Source organism: Peromyscus maniculatus, chromosome 21 (assembly GCF_049852395.1).
Source record: "Peromyscus maniculatus bairdii isolate BWxNUB_F1_BW_parent chromosome 21, HU_Pman_BW_mat_3.1, whole genome shotgun sequence".
Classification (NCBI taxonomy): domain Eukaryota; kingdom Metazoa; phylum Chordata; class Mammalia; order Rodentia; family Cricetidae; genus Peromyscus; species Peromyscus maniculatus.
This window is the reverse complement of record NC_134872.1, coordinates 57,024,879-57,042,637: the sequence shown is the minus strand read 5'-3', so window position 1 is coordinate 57,042,637 and position 17,759 is coordinate 57,024,879. Positions and strand designations below refer to the sequence as shown.

Here is a 17,759-nt window from a genome sequence, read left to right as displayed (position 1 = left end):
TTCTCTGGATTTCCTCAATGTCTGTTGTTATGTCCCCCTTTTCATTTCTGATTTTGTTGATTTGGATTCTCTCTCTCTGTCTTTTGGTTAGTTTGGATAAGGGCTTGTCTATCTTGTTGATTTTCTCAAAGAACCAACTCTTTGTTTCATTAATTTTTTGTATTATTCTCTTAGTTTCTAATTTATTAATTTCACCTCTCACTTTGATAATTTCCTGGCGTCTATTCTTCCTGGGAGACTTTGCTTCTTCTTGTTCTAGAGCTTTCAGATGTGCTGTTAATTCACTAGTGTGCGATTTCTCCAACTTCTTTATGTGGGCATTTAGTGCTATGAATTTCCCTCTTAACACTGCTTTCATAGTGTCCCATAAGTTTGGGTATGTGGTGTCTTCATTTTCATTGATCTCTAGGAAGTCTTTAATTTCTTTCTTTATTTCTTCCTTAACCCATTGGTGATTCAGTTGAGCATTATTCAGTTTCCATGAGGTTGTAGGTTTTCTGTAGTTTTTGTTGTTGTTGAAATCTAGCTTTAAACCATGGTGATCTGATAGAACACAGGAGGTTATTCTGATTGTTTTGTATCTGTTGAGATTTGCTTTGTGGCCAAGTATGTGGTCGATTTTAGAGAAAGTTCCATGGGGTGCTGAGAAGAAAGTATATTCTTTCTTGTTAGGATGGAATGTTCTGTAGATATCTATTAGGTCCAATTGGGTCATGACATCGGTTAAGTCCTTTATTTCTCTGTTAAGTTTCGATTTGGGAGATCTGTCCAGTGGTGAAAGTGGGGTGTTGAGATCTCCCACTATTAATGTGTGGGGTTTTATATGTGGTTTAAGCTTTAGTAATGTTTCTTTTACATATGTGGGTGCCCTTGTGTTTGGGGCATATATGTTCAGAATTGAAACTTCATCTTGGTCGATCTTTCCTGTGACGAGGATGTAATGTCCTTCTTGATCTCTTTTGATTGATTTTAGTTTGAAGTCTATTTTGTTGGATATCAGGATGGCTACCCCTGCTTGTTTCTTAAGACCATTTGATTGAAAAGTCTTTTCCCAGCCTTTTATTCTTAGGTAGTGTCTATCTTTGAATTTGAGATGTGTTTCTTGTATGCAGCAGAAAGATGGGTCCTGCTTTCGTATCCATTCTGTAAGTCTATGTCTTTTTATAGGTGAATTAAGTCCGTTGATATTAAGGGATATTAATGACCAGTGATTCTTCATCTCTGTTATTTTTGGTGGTAGTGTGTGTGTACTTCTCTTCTTTGGGGTTTACTGTTGTGGCTTTATCTATTGCCTGTGTTTTCAAGTGTGTATCTGACTTCCCTCGGTTGGAATTTTCCTTCTAGTGCTTTCTGTAGGGCTGGGTTTGTGGATAGGTATTGTTTAAATCTGGCTTTGTCTTCGAATGTCTTGTTCCTTCCGTCTATGATGATTGAAAGTTTTGATGGGTATATTAGTCTGGGCTGACATCCATGGTCTCTTAGTGTCTGCATTACATCTGTCCAGGTCCTTCTGGCTTTCAAAGTCTCCATTGAGAAATCGGGTGTTATTCTGATGGGTTTACCTTTATAGGTCACTTGGCCTTTTTTCTTGGCTGCTCTTAATATTCTTTCTTTATTCTGTACATTTAGTTGTTTAATTATTATGTGTCGAGGGGACTTTTTTTGGGGGTCTAGTCTGTTTGGTGTTCTATAGGCTTCTTGTATCTTCATAGGCATTTCCTTCTTTAAGTTGGGAAAGTTTTCTTCTATAATTTTGTTGAATATATTTTCTGTGCCTTTGAGTTGGTATTCTTCACCTTCTTCTATCCCTATAATTCGTAGGTTTGGTCTTTTTATGGTGTCCCAGATTTCTTGGCATTTTGGTTCATGACTTTGTTGGCTTTAGTGTTTCCTTCGACTGATGGAACTATTTCTTCTACTGTATCTTCAATGCCAGAAATCCTCTCTTCCATCTCTTGCATTCTGTTGGTTATACTTGCATTTGAAGTTCCCGATCTTTTACTCAGGTTTTCTATTTCCAGCATTCCCTCTGTTTGTGTCTTTTTTATTTTTTCAAATTCCCTTTTCAGTTCTTGGACTGTTTCCTTTGTTTGTTTCATTGCTTTTTCATGATTTTCTTTCAGTGCTTTATTGTTTTCTTCCAGGATTTTAATGTTTTCTTCCAGGACTTTATTGTTTTCTTGGAGGGCTTTATTGTTTTCTTCTAACTTGTTTGCCCTTTCCTCTAGTTGTTTACAGCGTTCTTCCAATTTTCTTGTCTTTTCCTCTACACAAGCCTCTACCTTCTTCATGAAGTTACTCATAAGGCTACTTTCTTCTGCTTCTTCCAATTTTTGGTGTTCAGGTCTAGATGTTGGAGGCGAGCTAGGTTCTGGTGATGCTGTATTGCTCTTCATTTTGCTGTATGTACTTCTGCTTTGACGTCTGCCCATCTCCTTGTGGTTCCTTCTTGGTCTTATCAGTGGACTTGTTTCACAAAGAGCTGACAGACTCAGGAAGACTCTCTCTCTTGTCCAAAAGGGAGTTCTCTTGTCCAACTCTTTGGTCCAGAAGGGAAGTCAGGGGCAAGCTCTGGTCCAGAATGGCAGTCGGGGACAGGCTGGGAGCTGGGGGCCGGTCTCTAAGTCTCAGGAAGTGGCTGGGGTCTTGGGCAGATGGGCGTGGGGGCAGGGCGCGGAGACTGCAGGGGCTGCCGGGGGCTTGGAAATGGGGATCCCTCCCGGTGGGGCTAGAAGGGGAGCTGCCCGGTGGCCAGAACCTGGTGCCAAGTTGGGCAGGTCCTCCCGGGGTGGCTGGTGGCCAGGGATGGGGTCCGGGCTGGACCCAGGCACTCACCTCTGGTCCAGAAGGGAAGTTGTCGGGGGCAGGCTGGGAGCTGGGGGCCGGTCTCTAAGTCTCAGGAAGTGGCTGGGGTCTTGGGCAGATGGGCGTGGGGGCAGGGCACGGAGACTGCAGGGGCTGCCGGGGGCTTGGAAATGGGGATCCCTCCCGGTGGGGCTAGAAGGGGAGCTGCCCGGTGGCCAGAACCCGGCGCCAAGCTGGGCAGGTCCTCCCGGGGTGGCTGGTGCCCAGGTATGGGGTCCGGGTTGGACCCGGGTACTCACCTCTGGTCCAGAAGGGAAGTCGTCGGGGGCAGGCTGGGAGCTGGGGGCCTACTTTTAGATTTTTTAAAAAGAAACATTCATAATGATTTCCACAGTGTCTTCAGAAATTTGCAATTCTGCCAGCAGTAACTGTTTCTATTTACCCATGGACTCTTGACCATTTGTTTTCTTGATTGTTCCTGACTCAATTATTTTATGTCTTCAACTCTTTTTACACGTAACCATTGTTTTTGTTGTTAATCTTAAAACGATATTTATCATTAGAATATGTCAAATGGATTTTCTTTAATGCATGTATTTTTCCATATTTTGCTCAAGATTTCTTTGTGTTCCCAATATCTAATACAGTCAAATGGTCAATAAATATTTGACAGTATAACAAATGATAATGAGAAGAGTGGTTTACAAATCCTCATTAGTTGTAGCTCATATTTGTTTCTTTTGCATCACAGGTATATTCAGAGAAGAACAGAAATGCACATTCCGAGCAATGATCCATGGCTTCTTCTGCAAGCAGACTGAACACGTAGTCCTAATTCTCCATAATGTTGATGTAACTTGGACAGTCCCAACATCATACCCACTTGTATCTGTTACTAATGGCTTTGTTGACACATTTAGCAGGGTGAAGGATAATACCCTATGCTCTACCGCTACCTCTGTGTCTAGTTTCTATACCATCTTACCTACCAGGCAAATTACCAAAGTATGCTTTGTGGAGCGAACACCCCCATTATTGCACTTTTCTCTACTGGGCAACAGAAGCACCTCCAAGCTCATCTTGGCTGTGTTCTACAATGAGATTCAGAGCCCTCACGTTTTCTTAGAAAAAAGGTTGATTCCACCTACTCCAGTAGAGTCAGCGTCTTCATTGTTGAATGAGTCTGCTGGTGCCAACTACTTTGACATCATGAATAACCTCTTGTATGTTGTGCTGCAAGGAGGGGAGCCTGTTGAGATACACTCCAGTGTTTCCATTCATTTGGCTTTCACTGCGACATTTTCAGTCCTAGAAAAAGGATGGGAAAGAGCAATGCTTGAAAGCCTAACACGCTTCTTACAGATTGACCCAAACCAAATCAAATTCACTCTGGAGATGCCTGGCACCAAAGAGACCTTAGAGGCCATTGCAAACAGTAGAGGAAAACGAAAGCGCAATTGCCCAACTGTAACTTACCTTAGTGCTTCTACCAGATTTGGTCAACGCAGACCTCTCATGGCAGAAATGATGTCCTACAGGATCACACCAACAAGCTCTGCAGAAACTTTCTCAAAGGTGATTGTCATCGAAATTGGTGATCTGCCAAATGTAAGGAGCACTGAATTCATTCCATCCTTACCAAGTAACAGATTACAGAATTTGGCTTACCAAGTTATCACTGCTCAACAGACTGGAGTCCTGGAAGATGTTCTTGGTATGGCTGTCGGGGCCCTACTGGTGACTCAGTCAGAAGGAGTCACAGGCTATAGGTAAGCAGTAATTATCACACTAACTTGATGAAGGGTGACTTCTTGGGCCTATAAAAATCCAAAGCCACATACCTAATTGGAAGCAAATACAATCAACTCATTTATTGATATTTAAAAAAAACTACATTTTAGATAAAATAGAATTCTATCGCTTTCTCCTTCTCTTCATCCTTCCAACCCCTCCCAGGTATTTCTCCCTCCAATCCCTCCCACTCTGCTGTCTCAAACTGATAACGTCTTTTTCTTTGATTTATGTTCTTTTACATACACACATATATACATGCACACATATATATGTACATATACATACAATATATATACATACATGTATATGTGTAAATATATGTGTGTATGTATATATGCATGAAATATATAAACATAGCATGTTGAGTCCATTTTTGCTGTTGGTTTATATATGATTTCAGGGACTGACCACATATATAACCAGTAAGAAGGTTCATCCCTGGGAGAGGGTAATTAACATTTTACAAAGAGTAATTATCCTAGTGTTACTATTACAGTTTTGTATAGTAATATGGGTGTCAATGGTGCTGATGCATTTCGGTTTTGCTTAATTTTTCTTCTTAGTGTAACTTCATTTAGGCTGCACCAAGTTCTTATAGATTTATATGTATACCTAGAGATCAAAGCTATAGCTTGTTGCTTTATCTTCTTCACTGTTCCAAAATATTGAATATTGCAGTGTGTAGTCATCTTTTAGTACGAGAGAAGGCATTGAGTAGAAGTAGTCAAGGTCCAATGGGAAAATCCTGCAGAGTGGAACAAATAGGCCACAAAGCACATGTTTGTGGGGCAAGTCATCCTGTCCTGTAGACATGAGATGGCTTCAGCCCAAAGGTCACCTCCATCACTCATCATCAGTCATAACATGCTGTCTTCACTTCTGACTCAGATTTTTCTTATCTAATAAAAAAAACATGAAGCACAAATAATATGGTATTGATTTTCTGTTGGAAATTGTTATATCCTTCGTCTCTTTGTTTTGTTGGTATTTTAAGAGTTTTTCCATGTGTAAGACAAAAAAAAAGTAAATCATGGGAAAGTAAAGAAAAGCATACCTGATGATAAGGTCTGCTGAGTGAGGAACAGCGTGCCCCATAGAATTGACAAGTACTAGCAAGGTTCCGTGTGTCTCTGAACATTGTGTACCCTATGGTAAACTGCCTCGAAGCCATACACAGGCCCCAAAGCCTGCTTGGTGTCTTTCAGCTCTTACCAATATCAGTTAGGACCTCTACTGAACTCCCCAGAGAGCCATATTCACACTAATGAATTGACCTTGAGACAGCAGAGATGAGTCTGAGGATGAGTTCTTTTCAGAGGGGAAAGCACTAATGAAGTCCTCTGGAAGGTCACTACTGTTATGTACAGGGGTTGCAGGCATTTCAACAAATGAGGCCATCTTGGAAACTTACATTTCCAGATGATCACTACTTATTTTTAAGAAACTAGCACTTTAGAATGTGAGGGGAAATAATATTGCTATCTGCTCTTTGGGTGTGTAGTCAATCCCCTCACCTTTTCCCCTTACCCTCCTGTCAGGAAATCTGGATTTAAACTTCCTCTGCCTGCATAGGACAGTAGCATGAACTTGTTCAATTTTTAGACTTGTATTGGCATATGCAGTCATTTTGCTGTCTATTTGCCTATTTTCTTTATTTTATTTCCCCCCCCCACACTATTTTACCCAGTTTCATGCTTTAGGTAGTTTCAGTGGAATTTTTAGTGGGAAGAGATGAATACATTCTGCATTCCCTTTTTAAGCTAGAAGTTCCCCACCAGGGTTGTGTTTCCATACATTGTATTCAGGAATCCTGACAGAACATTTAGTACAGCCTGCCTTTCTTTCACTAGAAGCTTGACCTTCACTCTAGAATGTCTCTCATTTTTTCCCACATTTTCTCATCTCTTTTCTCCTTTTCATACCGGAGTATAAACTTCAGACGCATGTGTACCTGTGCAGATTGATGTCAGATACAATTGATGTCTCCCTAGATTGCTCATTACTTCATATACTGAGCCAGGGTGTATATATTCAGGTACATACACATACATACATACATACATACATACATACATACATACATACAGTATCAGTAAATAATAAAATTAAATTTGGCTATCTCTCTTACAGAAGCTTAGCTTCAAAATACCTAAGCTGTCTGTAGTTGGCAGAATTTCTATGACGTCCTCTCAAAGATGCACCTCTGTAACCTCTTGACCCTAAGAATGATGAAGGAATAGTTTTAAGATTTTGCTGTGTTCTGTGGCACATTTGACCCTAAAATGGGAAAAATATCCTGAGTTATTATAGTTGGCTTAGTCAACACCTGAGTCTTAGACAAGCAGATTTTTTCCTGCCATAGGGGGAAAAACAAAGGAGAAACAGCAGTTCCAGGTGTAAAAACGACTTATGGTGTCAATGTTGTGAAGACAGAAGAGGGCCCATCACAATGATTTAAGGAACTGTGGAGATGGTTCAATGAGTAAAGTACTTGCCCCGTGAGCATGAAGACCAGAGTTCAGTTCCATAGCACCCATGGCCCCGACACTCTAGTTCAGTTGGTAGAGTGCTTGCTTATAGTACATTGATCCTTGAGTTACATACCCATTACCACATTACTCTATGTGTTAACACACAGTTACAGTAATAGTGCTGGTGTGGAGGAGGGTGAAGATCAGAAATTCGTGGTTATGCTTGTGTACATAATGAATCTGAGGTTAACCTGGGCTAAAAAGAAAGGAAATAAATACAAATTTTCCATTGACTTTGAATACCTAGCCTTATTAAATGGGAAATAACAGGACACTCACAATTCATTCACAACTCACAGTCAAAGTTTTATTGATCATTCATCATACTCATCAGTAAGATTATAATTTATTTCAGAGTCCTGTGTCTGCAAAAAAATGGCTTTAGGGTCTATTGTTCTCATACTAAATGATCTGAGACCAATGAATATTTGATTGTTGTTCTGGGGTTTACATGTTTTTCTGTGCTTTTTCTTGTGAATAAGTTGTTATGTATACTCTGTTACTGCTGCTGATATCCCTGCATCCAGCAGGTCTCTATCCTCATGCACAATAGATCCCAGTTCCAAAAATTAGTCCAAACTACTTTAAAATGCATTAAAATATATATAAAGATAGAGTGAATGATAAATAAGATACCTCATGAAAATTCACATTTCAACAGTTTTTATTCCCAAACATTATTTGAACAGCTATCATGTCCAACATATTATTCCAGTTTAAACAATATATATATGCATATCAAAATATTTTATTATATCACCACTGAAAATCTAGAGACTTTTAAGTAAATGGATACTTAAAACAATATTTTTCTCTCCTACTTAGTGAAAATGTATTATGTTACACCGTAAGCACATGTACATATAAACCAAGCTAAATGGGTTTAGTATTCAGTAGGTTTTATACATACCAGTGTGTTCCTAGGAGTAGAGGGGAAAGGGGAGAGCTGGCTAGGAGAAAGGAGAAGTTGAGATGATATAAATACAGTGTATTTATGTAAGAAATCCTCAAAAAAATTAAATAAAAGCTTGATATAGCAAAAAATGAATTAACAACATGAACCTGCCTATTGGTGTTACTTTTTTAAAAAATGAAACAAGTATACTTTTATCTGTGTAATATTTATGGGGTAGTCTACATCGTCACCCGCTAGCAAGGTACCACCCATACTCGGGTTTCGGTGTTTCCTTCTGAATTAATCCTTACAGCCACACCAAGAAATTTGTCTCACCACCTCCTGCATAATTCTCAGCCCAGTCAAATTTAAAGTGAAGATCAACTATCACAATAACTATTTAGCTTCTCTACTCGGATGGTCCTATGTAACCTTCTGCAGGAGGCCTGCAGAGAGATGGTCAGATAAAGGCAAGAAAATGATTCAGTTCATCAGGACCAAGTAGCTGGTGTTGTTTCAAACTTCTGGAGGCTGGCCCTGGCTGGTTTATTTTAGGTATATTTAAGCATAGCACAGTGGGTGAAAACTTACTCTGGAGGTAATTAACTCAATCTCACGTGCCCAGCAAAGTATATATAAATCTCTTTGAGGAACAAAGTAAGCTAAATGGAGATCAGAAGTGAAGACATGGAAACTCTTTGTGAAGTCCATAAATACAGGTTCTATAGATTGGCTGAGGAAAAACAAATTTACCGTAAGTGTCTGGGGATAATTGGGCACTAGAAATGTCTCTAGCCCTACAGACAGAGCAAAGGTCATCGGACTTTTAAACACACCTGCTCCCAGTCTTTTGGGTAGATAACAGACATAGCATCCCTTCTCTTGCAGGAACAATCTTGTGTGCTTAACACTCCAGGTTCCTCTAGTACTTATCTGTCAGCACAAAGGTCTCCATGCCCACAACCTTCACTACTTTATATTAATCTCTTTGACTAAAAAAACCTTGAGTGGTTTTTGTTTCCTTTTAACCAAACTTTTACCACTACCATACCTCCATGTAAATAGAAAAATTTGAATATTTGTATAGAATCTTAATAGTTATTTGTGTTCTTTTGCATAACTTTAACTCATAATTTTATTCTTGCTAGATTTATCATAAAATATTATCTCAAATAACTTACCAATTAAAATATTTTAGATACGTTTCCAGAATGTTTGCCTTTCATTGAAATTGTTGAAAGATGTATCATGTTTACTATCAGCATACTGCTATTTTAAATGGACAATTTCAGGCCATCCAAGAGTTTAGCTAAATAGTTTGGAGCATAAGTAAGCTCACTATGTGGACAGCGCACCCAAAGTTGAAATTGGCCAGGCCAGTCTGGGTAGTAGCCTTCCTGAGGCAATTCATGGCCTAAGTGCAGAGAAAGGGTGTGATGGGTACTGAGATGATAAAGTGTTATGGTAAGATGGAGTAGGGGCGTGTAATGTGTCAGACTTGAAATTATTGGACCATAGCATCAGTAGGAGATCATAAGATAATTCTTCCCAACTGTGAAGAGCAACTGCTAAGGGAGCTGCCTGAGTTTAATAGGGATCATGAGGATCATTAAATGTGGATAAAATGGTTTGTATCCATTCAGAAAGATATCTAGGAAAGCCATTCTTGTCATCCAGAGGTATGAAAGAGTCCAGGGGCAGAGTTATAGTGTTGTATTTATCTTTGCATATCTCACATTGCCTCAAGCAATTTTTGTACATATTAGGAAGTCTAACATTGATTGTCAACTGGAATTGACTGGAAAACTTACTTTTTTTTCTTCTGGGGTACAGAAATCACCCATTCCCTTTTTTCAGGTCTCCTATGTGGTACATATAAACTGTATCATTTTTCTAGTCCGTTGACAACAAGAGAGACCATAGGCACTCAGGATATCTTGGAAATCTAATGAAAACACAGGGATTTCTTTATGTTTTTGTTTAGTGGAAACCTAGTAGACAACCTTGGAGGGGCGAAGAGGAAGTACCAGAAATTCCCCACACCACCCTCCCCCAACACAGTAGGTCTTATTGAGAGACAGTGTCTACCACTAGGATTCATTCCTTTCCATTTGCTATGTTTGCCATAGTCTTGTCTTCTAGGAGGTGAGCATGTCACCTCCGCCAGATTTAGAAGCACATGTTGGACAGAATGGTGGTGGTCTCTGAGCTGGGAAGTTTCTGCACCGTCACGATCTTCCTCCTTCAGCCTACACTTAAGCGTTGCAGGGAAAAATATATTTCACATACTTGACTGAGTTTTGCAAGCTGTTAAATAGTGGTTGAAACTGGAGGAGATGGAGGGAACATTCCTCCCCCATTTTTTAAAGTTTGGCTGTAGGTCCTTTTGCCTGCAGGCTACAGTCACATTAGCAGTTGGAAATTGGATAACGACAGCACAATGACAAATCCAGGTTGCTTGCAATAAGTTGCTAATCCCTTTGCTTTAATATTGGAGCAGCGTGTAATGATGTTTGGACATCACTCCAGTTTACTGACGACCCCACTGGGGCCAGCAATAGAACCTTACAACTGTCTAACAAGGCGTCAGGTGACTCCCGTCGTCACAGCAACGGACACTGGAATCTAATCTTCCCTTCATCCCTTCTAGCACCCAATAACGCCTAGATTATATAAGCGGCCCATCATTGCTTGGTAACTTGAATCAATTAACGTTAATTCGCACAATGCTATGATGTATTGTGATCACTTTCATTTCAGGGAAGGGGGAGAAATTGCTATAAGTCACCTAAAATGAGGTTGTCTGTGGTACTGAGGTATTAATTGGGTGTCCATATTAAATGCAAAAGGAGCCCCATCATGAAAGGAAAGTGGATGAGTGACTCTCCTGGCTGCTATTGACCTATCAGAAGAAGACAGTGCCCTTTTCCTTTGCTTTTATCTATTACAGTTTTCCCTATTGCGTGTCAAGTTGATGTATTATAAAAAATTCATTTGGTGACCTTTCACCCCCTTAGCAGATTAAACAATTTCACTTCAATGGCATCATTAACAGGACCCTGCATTTAATGATGATTTCTCTAAAAGGCCACGGAGATTCGATTTTAAGCTAACAGATTTATTGCACTATTATAACATATCGTAAAAAACTGTACCACCTACGGTCAGGTTTTAGGATAGAAACTGCTTAAGAGTTTATGTGGAGCTTAAAGTGGTATTACCTTGGGATATGCTGCAGCCGCCAGTCTCTGACCTCCAGTGAGATGCTGTTTACATTTAATAAGAGGTGTTTGCTCACAATAAACTTTAAAGTGTGTCAGGGACTGGCCTTTCTGTAAGCATTCAAGCCAACCTAGGGTCTCCAGATACCAATGTACTTAAGTCAGAGTCTTTAATGGGTTTTTCAGTTTCCTTAACCCAGGATGTTTGCTTGTACCCCTCTCTTATCAGAAAACATTTAAGGATGAGGTTACTAGAGGAATAAGACTTAGTAACAATGTTAAATGTTTCCAATAACTATACCCAACAAAAAAATAGAATGACATATTTTAAGAAACAACACTAATGTACATTGTTTCTTTTTTTAACAAAGAAAGGAGCCTTAGCTCTTCAGGCTAAGCAAACTTAGATGATTGGGCACAGAACTTCCTGGGAGAGGTTTCAGCAGCCAGGACCTTAGCTTGGTGGAAAATCCATGTTCCTAGGGCCATATAATCCCACTCTGCTTGTACCATTCTTTGGTTTGTAGGGCACAAGGAAATTGCTTCCTGTAGAAACTTCATATATTTTGGCCCATTATAATCATTCTTCCATTATTTCCTCTTTCAGGACTAATGTTCACCTCTGACTGTCATTCACTGCCTCTGATAAGTAAACAATGCTTTATTCTTTCTTACTCCCATGAGGGAAGAGTAGAAGACAGAAAATAGCATAAGTGACTCACAAATATTTAATTGAGGCTATGGTTGAAAATACAATAAAAACTTTATGAGACCAGAACTAACTACTCTAAATGCAGCTCATCAAATCACACTGTATATTGGAGCAGAATGCGTGGTATATTATCTACAAATCTCCATTTAGCTTGTGAAATATCTGTTGCATGTCTATGATGTGTAATACATAAGTTAAAAGAAATAGTAAGTTACTAATGTTCTCATAAGCTCCATCTTTCAGCAAACCAAAACACTGAGTTGCTTTGAGGTATCATGGGTTATAGAATTATTTTATGCTAGGTCTCACCAGCAGTTAGCATGTCTGGACAACGTGAGAAGTAGTATAGGTCACTGGCAGTATAGTTAAGTGGCAAAAATAGTTATGGTTTACAAGGCATGTGCTATGTCATTCTTTTTTAACCCCTCACTCCCCAAACCTAAGTAAATGCACCTAACTCACAGATTTGTTTTAAAGCTGTAATAAGTTTATACAGACAAAGCTAATAGTACATGGTATACAGTGTCACTAAACACCCACTACCACCATTATTGGCACCATATGTTTCTAAGGACTACAATTAATGTGTAGATATGGGACCTATTAAATGAAAGTCCATTTGGAGAGTATAAATACAAAATGGTGGTGTGGTGGAGTTAGGGCCATCTCTTCCTAGATTTGTCCAGTGGCATCTTGGTATTTTGGACTCAGCCATGGTAGGAAAATATTTGTACCATAGACACTAGAGCACAGTACAAATTAGGGTATATCCCAGGAGAGCTGGTTCAGCAGCTTATAGCCAAGCATAACCTGGCCTTATAAAGATTTCAGTGTCATCATATTTTTCACTGAAGTTTTTTTTTTTTTGGGGGGGGGCTAACTTAATACACTGGTGAAAATTATAAGTTCATACTTTTTACTTCCCAATTGCTTTACCCTCATTTTTAAGCATGGATAATCCATAATATTTTGGACACACAAATTGTGGGTAAAGATGGAATTATTCACTACACGGTGTATTTGTGATGTTTGTGGATATACAGGTAACTTCAAATATTCTCACCAGTCAAACTCTTCTATGGAAAACAGAAGTGATCTTTGTAATCCTATGGGTATATTGATCTCATTCATCTTTGTTTTTTTTTTTTTCCTAGAAATGCAAGTACTTTAAGAACTGGGAACCTCATATATACCCGGCCCTCTGTACTTTCCATGCTGGTCCAGCCTTCAGATGGGGAAGTGGGAGTAGATCTGCCGGTTCAGCCACAGCTTGTCTTCCTGGATGAGAAGGTAGTGCCTCAGATCTGGCCATTTTTCCACAGAACATGCTTTATGTTAAAACATTCCTAATCTACATTTACAGAGTGACTGCCATGTGAAATTGGCAACATGTAGAAATTCTCACTATGATGGTCATTCTTTTTTTTTTCTTAATTGAAAATAGATTCTTGTCTCATACCATACATCTTGTCCACAGTTTCCCCCCCTCCACTTCTCCTGGCTCCCTCCTACCTGCCCTCTCCCCCAGGTCCACTCCCATTAGGTTCCCTCTAAAGAGAAGAGCAGGCCTCCAAGAGATAACAGCCAAATTAGCCAAATAGGACAAAACAAGACACAATAAGACAAGGAAAAAGCCACATCACACTGTGTCTTCTTGCATTTCCTATGAAGGCTTGAGATTTACCAAAGGCAAACACAGACCTCTGATGCTTTTCCTCCCCATGCTCATTCTTGAAGTTGGTCACTCCTATGTTTACTGAAATCCCACCCTCAGACTCCGTGGCCTTGGTTCTACTTTATGTTATTTTCTTTTGAGGGGGTGAAGATTGAGCTCAGAGCAGTCCCTATGCTAGGCAAGTGCTGTGCTACTGAGGATCTCTCTACCCTGCTGTCTTCTCTTACCTTTTCTTCTTACCAGCCACCTTAGGATACCTGGGATGCCCTTCTCTTTTGTAACTCAGTTTCAGGTTCTCTTCTTCCAAGCACTGCTTTAAAATTGCAGACAATAAATTCCATGGACTCCTCTCAATAAGTCAATTTTGATTGAACATGAGAAGGGACGCATTCATCATTTCCTTCCTTCCCTGAAGTACATGTGTGCTTAATAACATTTATGTGTGAACATTCCTCATTTTTTTTAGAGAGAACATCAAAAAATGATGTTCTAAATCCAGTTTTTTTCTCTCTCTTTCTTATTGCCAGAACCAAAGAGTGGAGTCTTTGGGTTTCCCCTCAGAGCCTTGGATTATTTCAGCTTCTCTGGAAGGGGCATCGGATTTGATGCTAAAAGGTAGGTGCCAGTGACGTTCAGGTATCTGTTACTACTTTGTACAACAAAGATTCATACTGTCTTAGATATTTGCTTATGACAAAAAACTTGAAGCTGGTGATTTTATAGAGAAAAGGAGATTATGTGGTTCATACAGAGTTTCCAGGGCCTGGTGACCTTTTTGCTGACAGAATGCCACAGATGCCACAGGGTTTTACATGCAAAGGATATGGAAAGTGCATACATACCACACACACACACACACACACACACACACACACACACACACACACACAATACATATGTATATAATTATGTATGTTTGGCTCTTTTAATCATTGCATCATATTCAATCATGGAGGCTCCACTTGATGACCTTATCAATTTCAATCACATTTCCTTCCTTTACTTCTACTGAATATGTGATTCATATCATTTTCTATGTAAAAATTCTTACTTTTTGGGAAACTTGACAGAAGATGCACAGGAATCCCAAAGTTTCCCCCAGGAAAGCACATATTCAAGGGATATAAAATTTCAACACATGAATTCCTAGGGGACATCCTCCAACCCCATCCAAACCATTGCAGTCCCATTAGGAATTCATGGCAAACACAAACATGCCCAAAGAGTTCTCTGAGTTCTTTTCATTCTCTGTCAACAGTACCAAATGTATATGAAAAGGAATACTAGTCTAGCAATAAATATTTACAGCCTCACGATTTGGCTGATTCTTGAGTCCTAGGTTCTATACTGTCTACTCAGTGCTCCCGTGGCACATTCTTTTGCCCAGGGATTCATTTGCCTAGTACCTGTGGCTTCTATTAGGGGAACGGAAATACATAGTACCCTCAGTGTTACGAAGGATAAATGCAGTAAATGTGCAAACATCTGACCCAGGGCCAACCTTCCCACTGAAGTTTGTTGCCTCTGTTGTTTTCATGCCCATCTTACTCTCTTGTTCAATTCTGGCAGCAAGGCCAGCTCCATCTAATTTCATGGGCATTTGTATATATCAAAATGAAAATATAAGTAATTTAGTATGAAGTGTTTTTAGTATTAGAAAAAAGAGAACTGGGATTATGTATTCTGCAGGAAATACCTAAATTTTATATTTGTCCATGAATCAAGGAGAAATAAACATGCGTATCATGATTTTTATGTGAAAAGTAGTTTTTGTGTTTTACATTCTGACCATCTGACTTGTTAAACAAAGACTTTCTTGCAAAATAACCAACTCAATGGGATAAAAATGTTGCTTATGGGTGTATCCCAGTGGTCTATGACAAACCGGGTGTTCAGAGTATCTAAGTATTAGCTCTGCTGCCAATACTTGTCTTTGTTTGGGGGCTACAAAAATATATATTGTTATTTTAGAATAGTTCCATCACCACGATTTTACATTTAAAATCCAAACTGTGATCTACAGACACTATATTAAAAAGAACAAGTTATATAGACAGAACAAGGACAAAGAAGCCTATTAACTAAGAGAAACCAGGAGAGAAGGTGAAATATCAGGGAGGTAGGTTGGAGCCAGATATCAGTGGATTCTAGAATTGGAGGTAGGGAGCCTGGCCTGTGCCTTTGGTGAGATGCACAGCCACTGGGAGATCTTTAATTAGGTTGCAGTGCTGAGGTCTAACATGTGTTAGATAATCTCTCTGGCATATAGTTGGTGAGACATAAGAATGGGCACTGCATCACCTAGACAGAAATTGGAGATCTAAAGAGTGCTGGCTCAGACTGCCTTTTAGAAGTAGAATCAAGTGACATATGGTGAGTAAAAGAAACAAGAAATAAAGGATGACTTTGAGGTCTGACATTACTACGGTGTTTGGAGTTTGGTGGTACTCATTGAGATGAGAGGCATCAGAGGGGAAACAAAAGAAGGTAAGTGCTCTTATATTTTTGGTTGTGAGCCTAGCCTTTAACGGCTGATGTCCTCAGAGCATGAGTTGGCTGTTTGGAACCTGGGGCTTATACAGGGACACTTGGCTCAGCCTGGGAGGAAGGGACTGGACCTGCCTGGACTGAATCTACCAGGTTGAACTCAATCCCCAGGGGAGTCTTTGCCCTGGAGGAGATGGGAATGGGGGGTGGGTCAGGGGGGAGGTGAGGGAGGCACAGGACGGGGGAGATCAAGGGAATCAGTGGCTGATATGTAAAATTAAATTAAATTATAAAATTAAAAAAAATAAATAAAAAGAAGGTAAGTGTCTGAATGCTGAGCTGAATTAAGACAGAGGTGGGGAAGCAGGGCAGAAGAGAGACTTCTTTAGAAGTGGCTTACATTTTAGAGCAAAGGAGAGAGTTTGGGGTTACAACTGTTATGGTTTGTGTGACAAAGGGTTCCTACTTCTTATATACCACCTCCACCTACTCCAATTAATTCGTCCTTGTTATTTCAACTAATTGTCAATTCCATGTTATGTGCAGTGGAAAAGGTCTTCAAACCCTACACAAGAACCATGGATTCTCTGATGATAGGTAGGATTGTCTTTTTCAATGGGCATGTGGCTCAGTGGTAAAGTTGAGCATGTAAGAAGTACTGGGTTCAATCCCCAGCAAAGGAAGAAAAAAAAAATAAGATAAAAGAAGCCCCGCCATGTATGGCCACAGATCCATGATTCAGTTCTAAAGCTGCTACCTTGAGGCAAAGAGAAGTTCATTTTAACATGATTTGATACAGCCAAGAATATGCTGGCTCTGTGGAAGTTTCTAAAGCTACCCCTGATACTTGAGTAGGCCAGAGATTTTTTTTTAACACTAGAAAGGCCAATGCCTTCATTTTTTCCTAAGCAGTTTCAGTGAAAAATATTGATAAAATGTTCCCCAAAATTTACTCAGTGGGTTTGAAAAAGCAAACAACCAAGCAAATAAAAGAACAAAAAGCCAGGGGAGTGGGGAGGAGGAAGTGGGTCTGGGAGAAGTGAGGAAGTGAAGGTGAATATGAACAAAATATATAATATGGAATTTTCAAATAATTAATAAAATATTTTTTAAATATTCCCTAAATTAAACCCATTGAAATAATTTTAATATAGGTGCATTAGTTACTTTTGTTCTCATCACAAAACCCCTGATAGAAGCAGCCCAAGGGAAATGGGCTTATTTTGGTTCACAGAAGGAGGACAGTTCATCGCAGTGGGAAGCGATGGCAGTGTGAATGTGAGGCAGCTGGTAGCATCCCGCAGACAGTCAGGAAGAAGCAAAGAGTGATGGACGCTGGGACTTCACTTGCTTTCTTGTTTGTGTTTATCCTGGGGTTGCAGGCCAGAGGTTGGTACTAGTAACATTCAGGATGGGTCTTCCTGCCTCAGCTAAGCTTCTCTGAAAACATGTTTACAGAAGCACCCAGAGGTGTGTCTTCACAGTGATGACAAATTCTGTCAAGTTGACAATCAAAACTAACTGATACAGTACTTCATAAACTGATATTTTTAGAAAGTCTATACCTGCAACTACCTACCTCACAAAAGTCTACCTAAAAGAATAGAGCCAATGAATTTTTATTGTCTGTTGAATTTGT

At 39.6% G+C, this 17,759-nt stretch overlaps 1 protein-coding gene across 10 annotated transcripts in view; it reads left to right on the top strand.

The window, feature by feature from the left end:
* Positions 1-17,759, top strand: part of Pkhd1 (PKHD1 ciliary IPT domain containing fibrocystin/polyductin) — a 483,551-nt gene that overhangs the window by 438,931 nt on the left and 26,861 nt on the right. For 9 of the 10 annotated variants that reach the window (XM_076557889.1, XM_076557888.1, XM_076557887.1 and 6 more), the window contains 3 exons: positions 3,557-4,574; positions 13,113-13,248; positions 14,161-14,248. In XM_076557889.1, coding sequence (XP_076414004.1) covers positions 3,557-4,574; positions 13,113-13,248; positions 14,161-14,248 — 1,242 coding nt within the window. Of the gene's footprint in view, positions 1-3,556; positions 4,575-13,112; positions 13,249-14,160; positions 14,249-17,759 lie in introns of those variants that run through there. The other variant, XM_076557895.1, reaches the window with a different exon arrangement.